Source organism: Fukomys damarensis, unplaced genomic scaffold (assembly GCF_012274545.1).
Source record: "Fukomys damarensis isolate Sample0158 unplaced genomic scaffold, DMR_v1.0_HiC HiC_scaffold_29, whole genome shotgun sequence".
NCBI lineage: Eukaryota > Metazoa > Chordata > Mammalia > Rodentia > Bathyergidae > Fukomys > Fukomys damarensis.
In genome coordinates this window covers 18,300,007-18,323,142 of record NW_022900941.1, presented here as the reverse complement: position 1 = coordinate 18,323,142, position 23,136 = coordinate 18,300,007, and the positions used below count along the sequence as shown (strand labels likewise).

At 35.6% G+C, this 23,136-nt stretch overlaps 1 protein-coding gene across 1 annotated transcript in view; it reads left to right on the top strand.

The window, feature by feature from the left end:
- Dars1 (aspartyl-tRNA synthetase 1) overlaps positions 1-18,341 on the top strand; it is a 74,377-nt gene extending 56,036 nt beyond the window's left edge. Inside the window, exons 10-16 of the mRNA XM_010606149.2 lie at positions 344-491; positions 5,182-5,328; positions 7,544-7,586; positions 9,250-9,330; positions 10,787-10,898; positions 11,078-11,149; positions 17,977-18,341. Of these exons, the coding sequence (XP_010604451.1) occupies positions 344-491; positions 5,182-5,328; positions 7,544-7,586; positions 9,250-9,330; positions 10,787-10,898; positions 11,078-11,149; positions 17,977-18,068 (695 nt within the window). The 3' untranslated portion in view covers positions 18,069-18,341. The remainder of the gene's footprint in view (positions 1-343; positions 492-5,181; positions 5,329-7,543; positions 7,587-9,249; positions 9,331-10,786; positions 10,899-11,077; positions 11,150-17,976) is intronic.
- Positions 18,342-23,136: the final 4,795 nt, after the last annotated feature.

Below are 23,136 nucleotides of genomic sequence, written 5' to 3'. Positions count from 1 at the left end.
TTGCTTCAGTCTTGTTTTAATAAAATTGAGAACTTACTATATTGGTCATAATTGAATCTCTTTTAATTATTGAGAAGGTACTTCAGGATCATGTATTCCCTGGAGTTCTCAGGAGCCTCTTTTATTAATTTACAGCTTTTACTGTGCAGCTGAAGGAGTCAGTAATGGATATGCTATCCCAGAGATTGCTAAAACAGATGGTTTATCAGAAGTCCTTCCATCACTGTAGTGATTATGAAAATAGTACCATTTGAGCATTGTTAAACCAAATTTTGTATCTAAATCCCAGTTTACTTAAAGTTTAAAACAGTATTTGCTTTTTTTTTTTTTATTAATTTCACAGTTTTCAGAGCTGAAGACTCCAATACCCACAGACATCTAACTGAATTTGTTGGTTTGGACATTGAAATGGCTTTTAATTATCATTACCATGAAGTTTTGGAAGAAATTGCTGACACCTTGGTACAAATATTCAAAGGACTTCAAGAAAGGTTAAAAAGTATTTTATTTCCCAAATGGCTTTAATTTGTGTTTTTTTTTATAATTTGGGCTTGAAAAATATAAATTAAATTTCTGTTGGGCATAATTGACAAATAATCAATTTAAATATAGTCATGTTCTATATGAGGATGTGTTGATTGATAGGGATCACATAACCACCACAGTCCGTAAGATTATATATGGTCATTCTACCCAGTGACCTCATAGCCATTTAGTGTGTGGAGGTACACTCTGTTACATTCACACAGTGACACAATCGCAGATTGTAGCCCCGCCCTTAAGGAAAAAATGGCTATAGTTGGACACTCCACACAAAATAATGTTGCTGTTTCCAAGCCACAATTTGTTAGCCTTTTTGGTGATAAAGTTTACCAGTTTGTGAACAGCTCAATTATATTTATTTTTTCCTTTATATGGATATCCTGAGTGTCTGAATAGAGCCTGTGTTACTTGTATAAGCAGATCCCCCTCTCCCTCTGTGCCAGGAATCAAATTCAGGACCTTGCACTTGCAAGGCAGGTGTGGTACCACTGAGCTAAATCCCCAGCCCTTACAGAAGTTTCTTATTTAGGAGGTGGTATGAAATATTTAAGTGCTCAGATTCAGCTGTACCTCAGCTCACAAACTTGATTTGTTCTGTGATTTTGGAAAAGATGGCCACATTTGTGTTTTTGTGGGAAAGATGGCCATGGTCACATTTGTCACCCGATGCAGAGTTTACAAACAAAAACAAAACTTTGCCAAACATTTTAGTTTGTGAACCAAATTGTGCACCAGAGTACCTGAGTTCAAATTCCAGCCCTGCTATTCATCTATGTGGGCCTTATGCAAGTTGTTACCTCTGTGCTTCTGTTTCCTCAAATGTTAAGTGGAAATAAAATTACCTCAAAAGTAAAATAGCCCTTCAGCCTACCAGTTTTGAAACTACTAAATCTGACCACATGCAAATTAAGTCCATGTCAGGAATGGTTAAATTTTAAATTTACTGAGTGCTCAGTAAAGGTTAGAAACTAATAGATAGAAGGGTCTTTTGACCAGTTTGCTGAGTTAACATTTATAGAAATAATAGATGTGTTCTGGGACTTCAGAAAATTGAATTATGTAAAATATCCACTTAATGCACTCTAAACTGCAAATAGTCTTTTGCTTAAAGGTCATTGAAAGTTGTTTATTTGTAATGATTTTTAACATGGAGAAAAATAGGAAAAGAAAGTGGAAATTAGGTCAAGTTGATGAAGAGAATCTCTCTGCGATTGGAGATTGGGGTAGAGCACTTGCCCAGTGGACTCTAGGTACTGGTTTCTATCTCAAGCACCAAAAAACCAAAAGTGGAAACTAAGACAGTCTTTCCTTTCTATCCTTGTGACTGTACTTCAGGTATTAAATTAGCTATAATATTTATCTAGCATTTTTATAATTTCTGAAGATTTTTATTTTAAAACCAATTTAACAGTTCATCGTGGATGTACTTGATATGCTACACTGATATTTTAAAAGTTTACAAATATGAGTTATACTTATTCCATTCCATGGCTAATTAATCTATTCAGGAAAGCAGAAATTAACTGGGCACAGTGATGCATGCTCAAAATCCCAGCACTCTGGAAGGCTGAGGCAGGAGGATTGCAAGTTTGAGCACTTCCTGAGCAACTTAGTGAGATTCTGTCACAAAATAAAAAGGGGTGAGCATGTAGCCCAGTACTAAGACCCTGAGTTCAATCCCCAGTGCCAAAAAAAAAAAGAAACGAACAAGTTACCATTGATCTTATATAAAAACACTGTGCTATAGGCACCAAAGTTTCTAGATATGTTCTGCTTATTGCTTGATATGTTTAAGAGAGTCTCTGAATCCCATTTATTTTAGGTATTGATAGCTTCTCTATTAAATGTAAGTATTCGAAAATTTTACTTGGGTTCTAAATAACAGACCAAGCGTGAATCAGGCAATTTAAATTAATCAAATCTCTACTCCTATAGACTTGGACACCATTACTGCTACAATTTTTCAGTAAATTAAAGGTGATGATTTGAAAACAAGATTTTACTTTATATTTTTTAAGTCACTTAGGAATTCTAACTTTTTTGTATCATTTGTGAATTGGGTTATTAGGCTGATCATGTCCCTCTCATATTTATTATTACTTTTTTGGTCTCATGGAAGAATTACATGCAAATAAATTTGAAAGTGTTGATAGTTACACTTTTGTTCTACCATTGATAAGACATGAACGAGGATTAATATTCACAGCAAAGAAAAGCCATTTCAAAAATTGTTAGGGTCTTTCTAACCCTTCAGACCAAGATTTGACTAAATCAGTGGCTAAGCTTTATTATTCCCATGACTGTCTTTAAGACCAAGAAAAATAGTGTTTTAATTTCTAAAATATAGATCCTAGATAGAGAATTCTAGAATATAAATTCTAATTTTTTGTTTGTTTTGTTTGGTTTGGTTTTTTGGTTTTTGAGACAGAGTCTCACTATGTAGTTGAGACTGACCTAGAACTCACTATGTAGCCCAGGTTGGTCTCAAACTCATAGCAATCCCCCTGCCTCAGCCTCTCAAGCGCTGGAATTACAGGCGTGAGCCACCATGCCCAGCTTAGAATATAAATTCTATATAAAGAACTCAAAGCCAGGCATGGTGGCACATGCCTGTCTGTAATCCTAGCACTTGGGAGGCTGAGACGGCGGACACACAAGTTCGAGGCCAGCCTGGGCTACATAGTGAGACCCTGACTCAAAAAAAAAACCCTCAGAAAACATTAGGTCTTTCCAAATTTAAAGACCCAGTCCAGAAATGGGCATCTGAAATGAATAGGCACTTTCAGATGAAGAAGTACAAACAGCACATAAATATATGAAAAAATGTCCAACATCGCTGCTCATTTGAGAGATGCAAATTAAAATAACACTGAGGGGCTGGGGATTCAGCTCAATGGTGCTGCTGCCTGCCTTGCAAGCACAAAGACCCAAATTCAATCCCCATACCAAAGAACAAACAACAACACTGAGATTCCATCTTGCTCTAGAATGAATTGCTATCATCAATAAATCAACCAACAACAAATGGTGGTGGGGCTTTGGGGGAAAAGGAATCCTTCTCCACTGCTGGTAGAAGTATAAATTGGTGCAATCAAGGTGGAAATTCCTCAAAAAACTGAAACTAGAGGTTCCATTTGACCCAGCTGTTTCCCTTCTTGGTATCTTCCCAAAAGGGTTAGAAACGTCATATAATATATGCACGCTCATGTTTATAGCATCATAATTTTTCACATCTAAATCTTGGAAACAGCCCAGATGCCCATTAACAGTTGAATGATAAAGAAAATGTGGTTTTTATATACAGTGGAGTACTATTCTGCCATAAAGGATAAACTAGAGCCATTTTTAGGTAAATGAATGTACCTTATGACCATACTTTAAAGTGAAATAAATCAGACACATTTAAATATCACATTGTTTCTCTTGTGTGAGAAACTAAAAGCACAAACAAGGATCGCTGTGAGTTTGAGACCAGCCTGGGCTACATAGTGAGTTCCAGGTAAATCTCAACTACATAGTGAGACCCTGTCTCAACAAACCAAAAAAAAAGAAAAAAAAAAAAAAGGCATGATAGATACTGGGAAGTGGGAAAAAAAATCTACAAATGGCAAAGAGAACAAGAGAGGGGCTCTCCATGATAAATGTAACCATTATGTATTTCATATATGTACTAATGAAGATTTTTAATTAAATTTAAATTCTAGGTGGAGAATTCTGTATATAGAATATAAAAATGCTTTTAATAAGTCTGACTTATGGAACATTCTAAAACATATAGAAGTATTAACATTAACCTAGTGAGCCTCCATGAACTCTTCACTGATTTTAACATTGTCGATTCTTGACCAATTCTCTTTTACCCATTTCCCCACCATCTATTATTTAGAAGCAAATCCCTGTTATCTTTCATCCACAAGTGCTTTAGAAACATATGGGGTTTTTTCACTTTTTTTTTTTTTTTTTTTTTTTTTTTTTTTTTTTTTTTTTGTAGACAGGGTCTCACTGTGATCTAGTTGAGACTGGCCTGTAATTCACTTTGTACCCCAGGCTAGTCTCAAACTCACAGCAATCCTCCTGCCTCAGACTCTTGAGTGCTGGGATTACAGCTGTGAACCACCACGCCCAGCTTTTGGGTTTTTTTTTTGTTTGTTTGTTTTTGTTTTTTTTTTTTTTCCTAATAAAATAACATCTACAGTAGAAATTCAGTTAGCTCTAGTTAACATTTTTTTCGGGCCTATTAAGTATAAAGTGGGCATTATACTGTAGGGATTCCAAAAACAGGAAGGTGATTGGTCCTTTGATTGGTCCTTCCTGAACGTACAATATAATGAGAATGGAAAGTACTCATTCATTTGGTCTTCTTTGAGGTTAACAAATGTATTAAGATTTTTTAAAATGCTTTATAAAATGGATACTCTATAACAATGTTAGCCAATATAACTTACAGAGATTATAAAAATCTGAAACTAAGAAATATATTAAGTACTGTACTGTAATTTTAAGTATTTAAATTTTATTCTGAGCTAATGCTTTTCCTGCTGCATACACTGTTCAAGCAATGATTTTGTATATTGCCATAGTGACCTCTTGTGGAGGAAACATTTATCTCATACATTTTATTACATCTTATACATACAGGTTTCAGACTGAAATTCAAACAGTGAATAAACAATTTCCATGTGAACCATTCAAGTTTTTGGAGCCAACTTTAAGACTAGAATATTGTGAAGCATTGGCTATGCTTAGAGAAGCTGGAGTTGAAATGGAAGATGAAGAAGATCTGAGGTTCATCTCTGATTTTTTAAAACTTTAATAGTTGGGGTTAAGATAATGGATATATTAATAAAAATTTTTAACCTAACAAATGTTACTAACTTTGGCATGTAATATGATGCTGTTTTATGTCGGGTATGATCTGAAGTAAAAAAAAATACATAATTTCATATGTAAACACTTTTTTCCATTTTTGTCCCCTTATTTAGGATGCTTAAAGAGTATAAGCAGTTTTGCCTGTGATTTTTATCTTCTGATATCTTACTTCTCTTTTTGAAGCAATGATTTAGAGAGGGTAGAATACAGTCTAAATCTAGCTCCCCTTAAGATGAGAGCATAAAAATGATTTGATATGTAATATTGTTATTTAAATCCAGTTTATACAATTTAGAATTTTGATACAAATTATGTAGCCTAATAAATATTAAAAGTAGTCACTGATTTAAGTCATCAAGCAATAAACATCTATATGGGAGGGAAAGGAAATACTTATTTTCAAGGTGTTTCTTTGGGTTTTGTTGTTTTTGTTTTGTTTGCAGCACTAGGAATTAAACCCAGGGGCTTTGCACTGAGCTACCTCCCAGGCTCCTCCTCGTTGTTGTTGTGTGTTTGTTTGTTTGTTTCGTTTTGACACTGTACTGCTGAAATGCTTACGCTGGGTTCCAGTTTGTGACCTACCTGCCTCAGCCTTCCATAGTGCTGGGATTACAGGCATGTGCCAGCATAACTAGCTCGTTTTTGGGGATAGATAATATCTACATATCAAAACTCATTATTTGTTTCTTAAGGGAAAAAAAATGTGACGTGTGTGTGTGTGTGTGTGTGTGTGTGTGTGTGTGTGTGTGTGCATTCCCTACATTGCTGGATGACATTTTAAGGCGAGGCATATCACTTTTATAATTACTTTAAGTTGGCAGTTTTGGTGGTGGTGGTGGTGGTGGTGGTTCTTGTTGTTCTTTGGAGACTGGTATTGCGCTGTAGTTCAGGCTATCCTTGAGCTCCCTATGCAGCCCAGGTTGGCCTTGAATTTGTGGTGATCTCCTGTCTTACCCTCCCAAGTGCTGGGATTACAGGTGTACTCCACCACGTCCAGCTATGGGCAGTATTTTCTTAAGTATTTTGGAAATTGTTCATGGATAAGCTAGAGGTTAAAGAAATTTAACGTAACCATGTAAACACTATTGCATTTTAAAGACTCAGAAATACTGATTTTTATTTTACAAACCTTTAATAAAAAGTACAGGATGGAGACTGTTTAATGGCAAGACTAGCCCATGTTGGTCTAATGAACTTTTATTAAAATTAATTGTAGGAAATTATTTCATCCATGATATTTCTGAATCAGTGAATCACTAAATTTGTTTGGTTTTAATTAAATATTGGAATAGTTCATGTAAATGCTAAGTCATTGTAGCAAGTTCATTCATAAGTACTTTTCTGGGGGCCAGGGATTTAGTTCAGTGGTTCCACTGCCTGCTTCATAAGCACAAGGTCCCAAGTTCGATCCCCAGTACCCCCCCCAAAAAAAGTTAAGGGTTTTCTGTACTCTTTTTCCGCCCAGTTCCAAATTGAACCACAGCCTTCACACTGAGCTATTTCCTCTGCCATTTTTTTTTATATTTTATTTTGAGTCAGGATCTTGCTAAATTGCCCCAGATGGGCAATTGATCCTCCCACTTCATCCTCTCAAAGTGCATGCTGGGATTACAGGCATGCATCACTATGTCCAGCTAGTACTTGTCTTTTGAAAAGGGAGCAGAACAGACAACTACTATATACCTTTTGGCTTTTTTGTTTGGTTTGTTTTGTTTTTGTTTTAAATAAGGTCTCACTCTGTAGTCCAGGCTAGCCTCAAATTCTGGTCACCTGAGTAATTGCTATTACAGTAATGTGTGACTCCAGTTTGGGGCCACATTTTTTATCTTTTTCAAATTTCAAATAGTAGAAAGAAGCATGTTGATGCATGCCCTGAGTTCAAGGCCAACTTGGCTACACAGCAAAACCCTGTCTCAAAACAAAAAGAATAGTAGGTATTTTTTTTTGTTTGGATGGTTGGTTGTTTTTGTTTGTGTTTTTGGTACCTGGGATCAAACTTAGATCCTTGAGCTTGTGAGGCTGGCAATGGCACCACTGAGCTAAATCCCCAGCCCTGACTTTATTAACTTAACACTTTTCAGTTGCTTGATCTTCAAACATCTGATTACATGGTTGTTTTTTTTTTTTTCAGTACACCAAATGAAAAACTGTTGGGTCGTTTGGTAAAGGAAAAGGTAGGACTATTTTATACATACTAGATTTCTCTGTATCTGAAGTGTATGCTGATAGAAGAGAACAATTGCAGAGGACTCTAGGAATCTTCCAGAATAAATAAAAAGAGGATTTTTTTGTACAGGAATCGAACTCTGGTACTTGTGCTTGTGAGGCAGGCAGCAGAACCACTGAGCTAAATCCCCGGCTTTTGAAGATTTTTTAACTTTCAGAAAAATGAAAAAATATTTAGACAGGTGCTGTCCCAACAGTTTGGCTGGCTCAGTGTTTTATATTTTATTAAGTTATACTGCAGTGTCTGTAAAAGTGATACCTATTTCACTGGCCGGGGATTTAGCTCAGTGATTCCACCACCTGCCTCACAAGTGCAAGGACCCAGGTTCAATCCTCATACCCGCCCCCCCAAAAAAAGGCAATTCTGGGAAAGCCACACCCAGTTTAGCTGACAGTATAAAAGTGATACCTATTTCAAACTGTCAAGTTAGATAGGAAAAACTTCAGATTATTTGTAATTATTTTTAAAAGGACCTCTTTGAGTACCCTTGCTGTCTCATGAGACTTGAAAAAAAATGAATTTCAACTATTTTACTAAAATACCAAAGAGGATAAAATCTAAACTACTACGGTTGTTTTGTTTTTTAATTAAGACGATGTTGTGAAATGAAAAGGTCATTCAGCACCACCTGCTGGTTGCACTTGAAATAGTTAAATTCACTAGCGCTCTTTTCAGTAATATGTTGAAGTTACACCTCTTAAGACACTGAGTTAGCAGAGCTATGATTCCAGTTTGCCAACTCTGTTGACATTCTCTAGGATTTCTAGTTTTAGCAAACTGTTTGAAGCTGAAATGTAATTGATTTATCTTGTGTGTGTGTGTGTGTGTGTGTGTGTGTGTTTGTGGTACCAGGGATCAAACTCAGGACCTTATGCTTCTGAAGCAGGCAGCGGCACCACTGAGCTAAATCCCCAGCTTAATAATTGATTTCTTTTTAATTAAATCTGTGTCACATAATAAGTATTCTAAAAAAAAAGGTCATGATATCATGTTATTATTATTCCTTCCCTTTCAAATATAATTTTTATTTGAAAACTACCAAACATTTTAAACTAAATAAATTTTTTTTATTTATTGTGAAAATCTTGGGTTTTTAAAAGATATCATTTTTGGGCCAGGGATTTAGCTCAGTGGTTACAGTGCCTGCCTCAGAATCACAAAGACCCAGGTTCGATCCCTGGTACCAAAAAAAAAAAAAGATAGCTAAAAGATATCAGTCTTTTCCAAAGAACTTTATAGATTTAACATAGTTTCTGTAAAACTCAAAAGATATTTTGGATATTTTTTAAAAATAGTTTATATAATGCATCGAAAGACTAGATGACCTAGAATAATAAAAGAAAAAATGAAAATAGAAACTATTTATTACAGCATACTTTATGATAGAGAAGAAATGGGAAAGAGATTGCATGTCCCATGAAGTACAAAAATAAATGAATATTTGAGCATAATTAAATAGTAAACAGCTTCCCAAAACTAGATACTGGAAGAATTTATAACATGACAAAATGCTGTAGCATATACATGTTACTCGAAAAATATTTTAAAGTTACTTTTAAAATTAGCTTTTGTATTTTTTAAAAAATGTTTTAATTGCATTCTTTTTATAGTATGATACAGATTTTTATATTCTTGATAAATATCCGTTGGCTGTAAGACCTTTCTATACTATGCCTGACCCAAGAAATCCTGTAAGTACTTTGGTTTTATTTATTTATTTTCTTTCTTTCTTTCTTTTTTTTTGGGGGGTGGTGGTACCGGGAATCGAACTCATGTCCTTGTGCTTGCAAGGCAGGCGGCAGAACCACTGAGCTAAATCCCCCGGCCCAGTACTTTGGTTTTAAATAACATGTTTGGGGGAAGAAGTAAACTACTGTCATTATGTCAAATTGTATAGTGGGAATGATTGTCATATAATTTACAATTTCAGTAGACACTTTGTTACACATATTACTATTGGTGTCTGCCACTACAAGTTAAAATTATATTGTGAAATTTGAATATTTACCAGTTAGTCCTAATAACCTATCCTAACATCATTTTCCTGGGTTATTTTTCTGAAGATTCATAAGGAAGAAAGAATGTGTAATTGATAAATTGTATTACTAGATTTGCTAACTTTAACAAATCATCTTAGTAACCTTGAACTGGAAATTCACATTGTATTTTAGGAGTTAATAGTCTAAATGATGTCTTATGGTTTTTACTATTTTTCCTTTGTAGTTCCCATATTTTTAACATACATCACAATCACCCGTAGGGCATTTTAAAACACAGACTGGGAAGACCCACCCTCAGAGTTTCTGATTATGTACTTGGTCTTGGGCGGGGCCTGATAATCTATATTTCTAGCAGATTCCCAGATAATCCTAAGACTAGTGGTCTAGGAGAGAGTTACTGTTTTTGAAAGGCTGAGGAAAGTAAGTTAAAACTTATGTTACCAGACGTGTTAAGCATGGGCAAATTGGTTTCCAGTTTACTTTCCAAAAAGTAAGAGAAATTTCTTTTTGGGTTTTTTTGTTTTTTTTTTTTTCTTTTACTCAGGCCCTTGCACTTGCTAGGTGGTGGAACCACTGAGCCAAATCCCCAGCCCAAGAGAAATTTCTTAATTTAAAAATACTGAGTAAGTGTTGATAATTTTAGTTTCAAAAGTAACTAAAATCATATACTTTAAAACATGTCAGATAATGAAATAAAAGCCAACACTTAACTCAAGGTGTAGTGTTCTGAGTTATTACTGGGAAGTGTGGGAGGAAGAGATCACAAGATGTGATAATACAGGCAAGAAATTATTCAACTCTCAGTAGTTGTATTTTAGAGTAGATTTTGTTCTTTAAAGAAGGTTGCGTTAAGTGCGGTATGGTGGTGCATGCCAAGTTCCACTGGGTGATTTAGTGAGATCCTCCCAGGCTCAAAATGAAAAATAAAAGTGGCTGCGGATGTAGTTCAGTGCACAGGCCCTGGGTTCAGTCCCCTCCCATCACTTACATACATACGTACTTATATACATACATGTTGCATTGTAGGAAAACAAGGCATAGATTTTTTTTTTTTTTTAAGGCATAGATTTTTTTTTCACATACTTTAATAATGGAAAAAACATGATAGCAATTGAAAAGTGGTGTTTTTGTTTGTTTTTTCCTGCAGAAACAGTCTAACTCTTATGATATGTTTATGAGAGGAGAAGAAATATTATCAGGAGCTCAAAGAATACATGATCCTCAGTTGCTAACAGAAAGAGCCTCACATCATGGAATTGGTAAACAAATACATATTTAGGAGAATGTGTATTCTGAAGATAATACATTGCAAACATGTTAAAGACTTCTCAGAGAGCTTTTTCTCTTTTTTTAATCTTCATTGAATGGTAGTAGCATTTCTGGGGTTTTATTTTAAGTTTAAATAAGATGATAAAATATGTTTTTGTTGTTGTTGTAGATTTGGAGAAAATTAAAGCTTATATCGATTCCTTCCGCTTTGGAGCCCCTCCGCATGCTGGTGGAGGCATTGGTAATATTCTGTTATTGCTTACAAATAAGTCTACAAGTGCTAAGTATAATGCAAATTTGAATCATAAGAATTTTTAAAGTGGCTGAGGATTTAGCTCAGTGGCACCACACCTGCCTGGCAAGCACAAGGTCTGGAGTTTGATTCCAGTTAAAAAAAAAGAGTTTTTAAAATGAATTATGACTGAGTGAAAATATGATTTCCAAAGTTCCTCGTTTGCATGTTCTAAAATATTATTGTAGGACTAAAGGTAAAGCTCAGTGTTAGAGCACTTGTGTGGCATATGCGTGAACCTTGGGTTCAGTCCCCAGCCCTACAGAAATATGTATGTGTTTGTTTATTTTTCTGATAAGGTTCTAGCTTCTTTCTCTCTCTCTCTCTCTCTCTCTCTCTCTCTCTCTTTCTTTCAATAGTTTAGAAACCAAATTTTTAAAAGTTGAGTATCCTGTGTTCTCTTTCCAGCCACGAGTACACTCAGATTAACCCAAATTAAAGTTGTACCTCAAAATTAGCTCTTAATTTGTTTATTGAAGTATAACATTTTACTGACTTAGGACTTAGAAGAAACTCTCAGGGCAAAATTTTCATAGCATTAGATTTGCCAATGATTTCTTGGAAATGACATGAAAGACATAGACAAAATAATTTAAAATAGCTGAATCAGACTTCTGAAAAGTTTACAATGTTGGGCATCAAAAGACAATTACAGGGCCGGGGATTTAGCTGAGTGGTTCTGCCACCTGCCTTAAAAGTGCAAAGTCCCAAGTTCAATCCCCAGTACAAAAAAAAAAGATAGTTATACACGAAGCCCTGCATTTTAGTCCCAGCCTCCCTCCCCATTAAAATATAAAATAAAAAACTAAGAAGCCAGCCACAGCAGGACATACCTGTCATCCCAGCTTCTTGGTAGACAGACAGGCAAGAGGATGATGCATTTGAGGCCAACTTGGGCAACATAATGATATCCCGTATCCAAAGCAAAGACTGTTAATGGGCTGGGAATGTAGCTCAATGGGAGAGTGCTAGGATTCTTCCCCCTCACTGAAAAAAGGGAAAAGGAAGAAAAAGAGGTAATTATCAATAAAGTAAAAAGGCAACCCACATAATAAAAGCAGATATTTGCAACTCATATCATAAGAGATGCCTATCCTGAGTCTATCTAGATATCCACTAAAACCACAATTTTAAAAACCCAAACAGCTGGGCGTGGTGGCGCACACCTGTAATCCCAGCACTTGGGAGGCTGAAGCAGGAAGATCGCTGTGATTTCAAGACCAGCCGAGGCTACATAGTGAGTTCCAGGTTAGTCTCAACTACGTAGGGAGACCCTGTCTCAAAAAACAAAACAAAACAAAAAAAACCCAAACAGCTTAGTTGAACATGGGCAAAGGGCCTGAATAGATATTTCTTCCAGATGGGTCAATACGCACATGGAAGATGTTCAAATCTTTAGTTATTAGGGAAATACAAATAAAAAGTACAGTGACACTACTTCACACCCATGAGGTTAGCTACTATTTTTTTTAAAAAAGTGAGTAAGTATTGCCAGTAATGCAGAGATTCTAGAACCCTTGTATATTTTTGGTAGAAATGTGAATTGGCAGACTCATTATGGAAAACAGAATGGTGGTTCCTCAAAAAATTACAAATAGAATTACCATATGATCCATGATTTCCACTTCTGTGAATATACCCAAAAGAATTGAAAATCGAGTCTCAAAAAAAATTTGTGTACCATGTTCATGGCAACATTATTCACAACAGCTAGAACATGGAAGCAGCCCAGGTGTCCATCAGTGGGTGAATGGATATGCAAAAGGTAGTACAAGTTGAATGTTCTTATCTGAAATGCTTGGGACCGGAGTTATTTCAGATTTTTGAAGTTTTGGAGATTTGGGGATATTTGCGTAGACTTTGCCACTTGGGCATCCCTAATCCAAAAAATCCAAAATCAAATATTTCAAAGTCAGAAATATTTTGAGTGCTGCATAATGCTTTAAAAGTTTCAGTTTTGCAGCATTTTGGATTTTCTAGATATGGATGGTCAACCTGTATATTCCCATAGAGGAATATTATTCAGCCTTAAAAAAAAAAGAAGAAAATTGCTGAGTACCATGTCAACCTGTATATTCCCATAGAGGAATATTATTCAGCCTTAAAAAAAAAAAAGAAGAAAATTGCTGAGTACCATGGTGCATGTCTATAATCTCAGCACTTTGGGGAGCCAAGGCAGGATTACAAATTTGAGCCCAGCCTGGGCAGCTTACCAAGATTCTATCTCAAAGTAAAAAGGGCTGGGAATATAGCTTAGTGATAGAGCAACCCTGTTCAATCCCCAGTACTGAAAAGGAGGGAAAAAAAGGAAAATTTAACATATGATACAAGAATGAACCTTGAAGACATTATGTCAAGTGAATTAGACCTGATTGTACTTACATAGGTATATTAGAGTAGTCAGACTCATAGAAACAAAGTATGGAATGGTGGTTGCCAAAGGTTTGGGGGAAAAGTAAAAGGAGAGTTCTTGTTTAGTGGGCATGGAGTTCCAGTTTTACAAAATAAAAAGCATTATGATTTACCAAGAAACTGTTAGAATCAATAAACAAATATAGTAAAATTGCAGGATACAAAACATACAAAATGAGTCTTTTTCTATACACTAAGTGCAAATAGCCAAAAAAGAAATCAAGAAAACAACCCCATATATGTTGGCATCTAAAAATTAAAATGCAGCTGGATGTGGTGGCATACACCTGGATGACTAAAGCAGGAGGATCACAAATTCAAGCTCATCATGGGCAATTTAGCAGCCTAGCAAGATCCTTTCTCAAAATAGCTCAGTGCAAAGGCCCTGGGTTCAGTCCCTAGTACTGAAAAATGAATAAATAAATGATTAAAAAAATACTTAGAAGTTTAACCAAAGAAGGAGAAAATCTTTACATTGCAACTATCAAACGTTGATTAAAGAAGATATAAATGGAACAGTAACCCATGTCCATGGAGTACAAGAATTAGTATATTTTGAATGTTCATACTGCCCAAAGCAATCCACAGATTCGGTGCAGCCCCCATTAAAATTCCAAGGAAAATTTTCACAGAAACAAAAAAATGTTTTCTAAAATTTTAATAGAAAAAAAATAAATAAAATTTTTGTAGAAACAGAAGATACTGAATAGCCAAAGGAATCTTGAGCCAAAATAATAAAGCTGGAAACATCATACTGTCTGATTTGAAAATATAGTAATGAAAATAGTGTGGCAAAACTGATCATATCACATTATATGCATGTATGAAATGCCAAAAGGAAACCTGCTATTGTTTATAACTAATGCACTGATTTTTAAAAATATGACAGTAATATAAAAATAGACCTGTAAATTTGATGTAGTGGCACACACCTGTCATCCCAACTACTCAGGAGACAGGTAGGAGGATCACAAGTTCAAGGCCAGCCTGAACAATTTAGCAAGACCTTGCATTAAAAAATAAAAAAGGCTTAGTGTGCTGAGATGTAGCTCAATGGTGTGATAAAACACTTACGTAGCATGAGCAAGATCCTGGGTTCAATCCAGTGGAACAGACTAGAGAGCCCAAAAATGAATGTTTTATTTACATTCAATTGACTTTCCACACACAATTGGAAAAAGACAGTCTTCAAGAAATGGTGTTGGAAAAACTCGAAATCTAACCACAGAAGAATGAAATTCAATCCTTATTTCATATACAAAAAATTAACTGAAAGTGAATCAAATATACTTACACATTAGAGCTAAAACTATAAAACTACTAGAAGAAAATATCAGGAAAATGCTTCTTGACATCTCTCTGAGCAAAAGCCAAGGCAACAAAAGCAAAAATAGACAATGAGACTTAATCAAACTAAGGAGCTTCTGTTTAACAAACCCAACAGAATTTTTACAAAATGGGAGAATATTTGCAAGCCATACATCAGATAAGGTGCTAATATTCAAAATATAAAAGAAACCTATATAAGGAACCTATATAACTCTGTAGCAAGGAAATAACCCAACCAAGTAGGCAGAGGACCCAAATAGATATTTCTCAAAAGAAGATGTACAAATGGCCAAACAGATACTGTATGATAAATAGTTGACTAATCATGCAGGAAATGCAAATTAAAAGCACAATGAGGGCCAGGGATTTAGGTCGGTGGTTCCTCCTGCCTGCCCGCTTGCCTCACAAGCTCAAGGACCCAAGTTTGATCCCCATTACCAAAAAAACAAAACAAAACAAAAAAACAATAAGACTCAGGGATAAAAACTCAATGAGATAATCTCCTCACAACTTTTACAATGTCATCAAAAAGACAATAGGTATTCATAAACTGGGGATGTAGCCCAGTGGTAGACGCTTACCTAACATAGACAAGGCCTGGGTTGGACTTCCAACACCACAAAATAATAATAAAAGTATTGACAAAGATAGGGAGAAAATGGCACTTTTGTATATACAGTTGATGGGCAGGTAAATTGCTATAGTATTCAAAAAATATAGAACTACCATATACTATAGTCCAGCAGTCCTGCTGCTGGCTACAAATATCCAAAGGGAATGGAATAAGTATGTTGAGACATCTGCACTCCTGTGTTCATCACAGCATTATTCACAACAGCCAAGATAATGCTAGTTGTCTAAGAGTCCATTAACTGATGAATGGATAAAGAAAATGTGAGGTAGGTCGATAGGTATATAGATGGGTATATTAGATACCTAGAGCCAGGAATATAGATACACATAACAGATAAATACTATTCAGTCTTACAAAAGAAGGAAATTTGTCATTTACAGAAATATGGATTAATCTAGTACATTATGCTAAGTAAATTAAACCAGGCATAGAAAAAAAAGAACTAAAAAAAAAAGTACTCCATGATCTTGGTTATATGTGGTATCTTTAAAATTTTGAAGCAGAGAGTAGAATGGTTGGTGTCAGGTACTGGGGATGGGGAGGACAGAATCCAGAGATGTTGTCCAAAGTGTACAGAGTTTCAGTTAAGAATAGGTTCTGGAGCTTGTACAGCATGACTACCACCGTTAATAATAATGTAGTATATACTTGAAAATTGCTGATTTTAAATATTTTCACAAAAAATGTTGTTTGTTTAGCTTTAAGTGTTTCCCAGTGTATGAAAATATCACATTGTATATGTGTGTATATATATGTGTGTGTGTATAAAATCATTTTTATCAGTTATACCTCAATAAAGCTGGAAATATATATATGAATAACTAAACAGCACCAGTAAAGATGTTAGGTTTTCCCAAGTGTGATGGTTTATGCCTGTAATCTGAGCATTCAGGAGGCTGAAGTAGGATCTTGAGTTTGAGGCCAACCTGGCCTAGACTTGCCCCCCATCTTCAAAAGAAGAATAATTTTTGGACCAGGGATTTAGCTCGGTGGTGCTGCTGTCTGCCTTGCAAGCTCAAGGTCCTGAGTTCAATCCCTAGAACCAAAGGGAAAAAAAGAATAATTTTTTAAAAGTTGTAGAGATGGAAGGTGGTAATGGTTTCACACCATTACGTATATTTAATGCCACTGAATTGTACACTTACAAATTGTTAAGATGGTGTATTTTATGGATGTGCTTTAACACAAAAAATTGAAGGAAAAAAAGGCATGGCACATACTTTTAGTCCCACTTACTAGGGAGGTTGAGGCAGGAGTATTGCAAGTTTGAGGGTACCCTAGGCTATACACAGTGAGACCTCATCTCAAAATTTAAAAAGAAAAAAAGACATTGAACAGTTTGTATTTGTTGTGCCATAGAAATCCTTGTTTCTGATTTTTCACTTACCTTTGCATAGATGATATTGGCATATTCTAAAGACAATTTTCAGAAAATATTTTTACATGAATGAATATATAGCATGTGATGTAAACCCTTCAGTATCTTATGTTTTTATGAAATATATTTTGTAACTTTTTCTTATCAAAATATCTTCATTCTTTTTAAATCTATATAGAGTTCATTGAGAGGATACAGCAATCTTGTTAACCACCTTCATATCTGTGTGCTTGTAAGCTGTTACCAGCCTTTTCTTACTACAACAGTGACAACAGTGCTACATTAATATATAGTTTAAATTTAATGGGAACTTTAGCACTATATTCTCTGAGTATTGAGTAATGTGTTTTTTTTTTTTTTTAATTTTGAGACCAAGTCTCAAACTTAGTTACCAAGTTGCCCAGGCTGAACTTGAACTTGGAATCTTCCTGCCTCAGATTCCCAAGGTGCTGGGATTATAGGCATACACTACCACACCTAAGAGAACATTTCTACGGTGCTTATTTGTTTGTTTGTTTGTTTGTTTTTGGTACTGAGGATTGAACTCAGGACCTTGTGCTTTCCAGGCAGGCAGTGGCACCACTGAGCTAAATTCCTGGCCCTTTTGTTTTTTAATAAAAGGCATCTGCAGGTGAAAATTTGAGCCACACACAGTGGCTATTGATAAACTTCCTTGAATAAATTTATGGCCCTCATAGTCATTGTCTGGACTACACAGTCTGAATCATTTGAGACCTGGGGGTTTATACAGTGGGGTTTTTTTTTAATTGTTTAGATTATAGATTTTGTTCATTTATACATATATAGGTTGTTGTAGTACACATTTCAGCCTCATGCCACTTAGAGATGCCTCATTTAGTCCTTCCCACATTTAGCAGCATCTCTTAGACAAATACGAAATAATAGAAGCTACTTTCTTTCTAGCCAGGAAAGTATTTTGTTGAACAATGATATAATATTAGAAGTTCTAAGATACTGAGAGTTTTTCAGAAAAGGAGTTAATGACCATATTTGTTTTCCCAGGGTTGGAACGAGTGACTATGCTGTTTTTGGGATTGCATAATGTGCGTCAGACCTCGATGTTCCCTCGTGACCCCAAACGACTCACTCCTTAAAGCTGTGCTTTTTACTCTTTCCAGTAATCTATTGATCAGGCTGTTTTCCTTAGGTACTTAAAATATGCAGCAGAATAAATGTCTGATCTAAAGTTCCACTATTATTTTTTAATTCAGTCAGTATAGTTTAATTTACAGAGATTTTTTTTATAACAGGGTGCTTCAGAAAGAAATGCTTGACCATTTTAATGAGTTCATATGGTTACATTAAAAATTTGTATTACAAGCCAGGCATGGTGGTGCATGCCTGTGATCCCAGCACTCGCGAGGCTGAGACAAGAGGATCGCTGTGAGTTCAAGACCAGCCTGGGCTACATAGTGAGTTCTAGGTCAGTCTCAACTGCATAGTGAGACCCTGACTCAACAAAAAAAAAAAAAATTGGGGGGGGTATTACACTACTACAATAAATTAACAAAAATTTTAAACAGTTAAAATTATGCAAATTTTTTCTATGTTATGGTTGCCACAGTATTAACATCTTAAATTTTCAATATTTGAACTGACTTTTTAAACTTTTAACATTGAGATAAAAACAATTGGAGAGAGCCAGGGATTTAGCTCAGTGGTTCCGCCACCTGCCTCATAAGCACAAGGACCCAAGTTCATACTCCTGGTACCAAAAAAATAAGAACAATTGGAGAGGTACCCAAGATTTTAACGAATATGCAGTTGGCAACTCTTGGAAAAGTAGACAAACTTATTCCATGGAAATCATGTAAAGCAAGTGAAAATACTAGAAAATATTCAAAGTGTTGTATTAAATTGTTAAAATTCTAATTCTGAATTTTAATAAAATTGTAAAACTAGTTTGTCTTTGTGTAACTTTGTGGCAGTGTGGGGGTTTGCTTCAATTTGGTGTGCTGGGGTATGAACCTAGAACCTTCACACTAGCTACATCCCTAGCCCTTTTTAAATTTTTTTATTTAGAGACAAGAACTTGCTGTACTTGACTTTCAGTCCTCCTGCTTCAAGCCTTCCAAAGTAATGGGAGTATGTAGTTCAGGCTGGCCTTGAACTCACTATTGTAGCCCAGGCTGACCTTGAACTCTCCCAAGTGCTGGGATTGCAGGCATGTGCTGCCACACCCAGCTTGCAATCTGATTTTTATACCTCCTTTGTGCCATTTATACTTTGGGAAAAGAAAAACTATACAGCTGTTTTATGTAAATGCCTAAAAATAAACGAAAACTGAAATATTTAATATGTACTTGTATCAAATATAAGTTTAAATGGGTGTGAAGAGAGCTTTTGTTTTTCCTTTTGTTTTTTTGGTACTGGGGCTTGAACTCGGGTCCTTGTGCTTGTGAGGCAGGTGGTGGAATCACTGAGCTAAATCCCCAACCCTAGAGCTTTTAAAGCTAATAGTTTGAGTTAATAGAGTTCATTTCACGTGGAATATTGCAGAATTTGTTTTGTTCTTAATTGGTATTAGTATTTAGTGAATGTCACTAAAATAAACTCCTATCTTCCCTACCAAAAAGCTATTTCTGTGTAAGAATTACAATTAGAAATGCTTCCTTCTATATTGCATATATCAATGCTAATGATAATTTTACAGTGAAAACACAACAATGTAATTAGATATTTTCTTAAAAAGAAAAAAATGCAGAAAAATAGGGGCATAAAAGGCAGTTACCCCTGGACCATAAACGCCTGCCTAACATTTTCAGAAAGTAAAGGGAATATTGCTTATTTTACCTTCTAGATTATGAGCTCTTTGAAAGTAAAGACTCATTGTTTCTATCTTTCATATCCTACCAGCATGTCTTTAGTAGGCACCCAAAAGTGTTGCATGAATTTAATTCACATCAAAAATAAAATAAACTGCTGTATTAGTCAACTTTTCATTGCTATGGGACCAAATAGCCAACACAACTTCATGGAGGAAGTGTTGTGGTTTTTTTTGTTGTTCATGTCTTTGGGGATTCAGTCCACTGTTGGCTGGCTCCAAGGCAGAAACATAGCAGGACATAAGGGTGTAATGGAACAAGGTACTCACTTCGTGTCAGCCAGAAAGCAGAGCCAAGAAACAGTGCCAGAGAGAGAGAAACCCTTCAAAGACACACCCCAGTAACTCACCTCCAACTAGACCCCACCTCCTGAAGGCACATTCCAGCCGTGAGCATCGGTGGATTAATCCATGATCCAGTCATCTGTGAGTCTCCAGCTTGTCAAGTATGTGGTTAGACTTAACCATCAAAACTGCTACCAGCTGAGTATGGTGGTGCATGCCTGTAATCCCAGCACTCAGGAGGCTGAGGCAGGAGGATCACCAGAAGTTCAAGGCCATCCTGAGCTACATAGTAAATTCAAGGTCAGCCTGAACTACATAGTGAGACCCTGTCTCAAAAAAAAAAAAAGCTGCTACCCATCTTTTTTTACACTGATTCCCATGCCCTAAATAGTAATGGTCCTAGAGCTGTTATCAATTTCATGTAATTGTAAATTTTTCCAAATTAAATAGTTCATAAAATCTTAAAATGATAGTCTTTGAATTTGATTATGAAGTATTTCTTACATGCCAACTACATCACAGCATGATAAAATGAACACTTGTCTGTACCACCGAGCTGTATCAAATCATAACTCATATTTGCTTCAGATATTTTTTAAAGGAAAAAAATTATGGATACAGTTATGACTTTCTATGTACTCATCTACCCCATTGCTTTCTATGTACTCCTACCCTACCATATGAATTTAATGCTTTTTTTTTTTAGTACAGGGATTGAACCCAGGGCACTGGTACTAGGTTGTTTCTGTAGCTCTTTAAAAAAAATTAAATTGAGATGGAGCCTCACTAAAGTCACCAAGTTGCCTAAACTGGGTTCAGACTTGCAATCCTCCAGCTCAGCCTCCCACAGTATTGGGATGATGGGTGTGCAGTGCCACACCTGACACTCCTATTTAATTCTTAATTGCTTATTGCAAATACTTTTTTTTTCTTTTGGTTTTTTTGAGACAGGGTCTCACTATGTACTTGAGACTGACCTGGAACTCACTATGTAGTCCAGGCTGGTCTTGAATTCACAGCAATCCTCCTGCCTCAGCCTCCCAAGTGCTGGGGTTACAGGCATGCGCCACCACGCCCGGCTGCTTATTGCAAATATTTAAAGTATTGGGATTAAAGTGTGACAAGTTATTTAGGTTTTCAATAATAGATGCACTTTACCAGGATAGTGGAGATTTTATTTGTTAAAGATTTCTGTTAAAAGTGACAAGTTTGTCAGATACTTGTTCTGTATTGTGATTTTTTTTCTTTTAGCTCAGTGTAGCAGGCTACAATAGAAATTCTTGATACTTTTTCTGAAGTAAGTAGTGCTTTTGATCACTAAATTCAATTTGCCATTATTTTTGTTCTTTAAAAAAACATAGGACTGGAATGTAGCTCAGGGATAAGTCATTTGTGTAGAGCCCTACATTTACTTTCCAACACTAAAAAAAAGAATATTTAACTTTGAGTATGTACAGTAATATTCACTGATGTTAAGTGTATAGATTGATCAATTTTGGTAATTTTGTAGTCAGGTAACTATCATAATCAAGCTATAAATAATTTTCAATGCCCAAAAATGTTATTTAGGGGCCAGGGATTTAGCTCAGTGGTGCCGCCACCCGCCTCATAAGTGCAAGGTCCTGAGTTCAATCCCTCATACCAAAAAATAAGTTATAGTCAGTAAATAGTGCTGCCAACCAAAGGCTGGCTTTTGCCTTTTCTAAAATTGCATATAAATAGAATAGTTTTGTGTTTTACTTCTTTCATTAAGCATAACTTTTTTGAGATTCATCTATATTGTTGCATGTGTTAATAGTGTGGGATTTTTTTTTCAGCTTTGAGTTTATTGGTGCATTTTAGGGATACAGTACAGTTACATTCATTGTTGGGATCTTGTACCTCTACATGACAAGCCTTGATTCTCATTTTTTCCCCTCGCCCCTGCCCTCCCTTCACCCCCTCCTCCCCTCCCCATCTACAAACACTTTATTTTCATCTTTCCATTATCTCACATTTTTTTCTTTTCCCTTATTTCCCTTCCCCTAACCATCCCACCTTCCCTACACCTTTAGCTCCTTTCTTCCCATTTCTAAATGTCAGTAATCTTATTAGGATCTTATGTATTATTGCAGATTATTCAGTGTGGGATTTTTTAAATTGATGAATATTTCATAGAATGGATATACCAAACTTTATTCATCTGTTTACATCATAGATATCTGGGTAAGCTTCCAGGTTTTAATCTATAATGAATAATGCTGCAGTGACCATTTGTAGTCTTTCTATAGACGTATTTTCATTTCTTTAGGGCAGATTCCTAGGTGGTTATGGTTTGGACCTTACATGTCCCCAAAAGTCCATGTATTGAAGGCTTTATCCCCTATGTGGCAGTGTGTAGAGGTGGGACCTGTGGGAGGTGTTTGGATCATGAGGAGTGACCTCATCCATAAGTTAATTATTTATGGATTCATAACTTAATGGGTTTGAGAGAGGGGTGTTATAAAAGCCTGCAAGGAAGGAAGGTTGACTAATGAACAAAAATTGAGTTGGTCATGGAGCTTAGTGGTTGAGTGAGTACTTGCCTAGCATGTGCAAGGTCCTGGATCTGATTCCCAGCACCATTTAAAAAAAAAAAAAAAAAAAAAAAAAAAAAAAAATTTAAGAAATATTTCTCACAGGTGTCTCATGAGGGTTTTAGTTTTTTCTAAGATGGCTACATCCTCCAGCTAAGATAAATTCTGTGTCCTCACATGGAGAAGAAACGTGCAGAAAAGAGCCTAACCTAGTTTTCCCCAGTTCTTTTATAAGGCAGTGACTTATTAATGAGGACAGAACTCTCAATCACTTCCCAAAAGACCCCGCCTCTTCACAAACCATAATGGAATTAAGATTCAACATGAGTTTTAGAGGGGACATAAATTCAAACCATAACATGTGTGCTTAAATATATAATGTATTGCCATTTAGTTTTCCAAAGTAGTTGTACCACTTTGTATTCTCACAGTGAAAAGGAAAATGAATTGTTCTACATCACTAACACATGGGAATAACTATTCTAGTGGTTATATAAA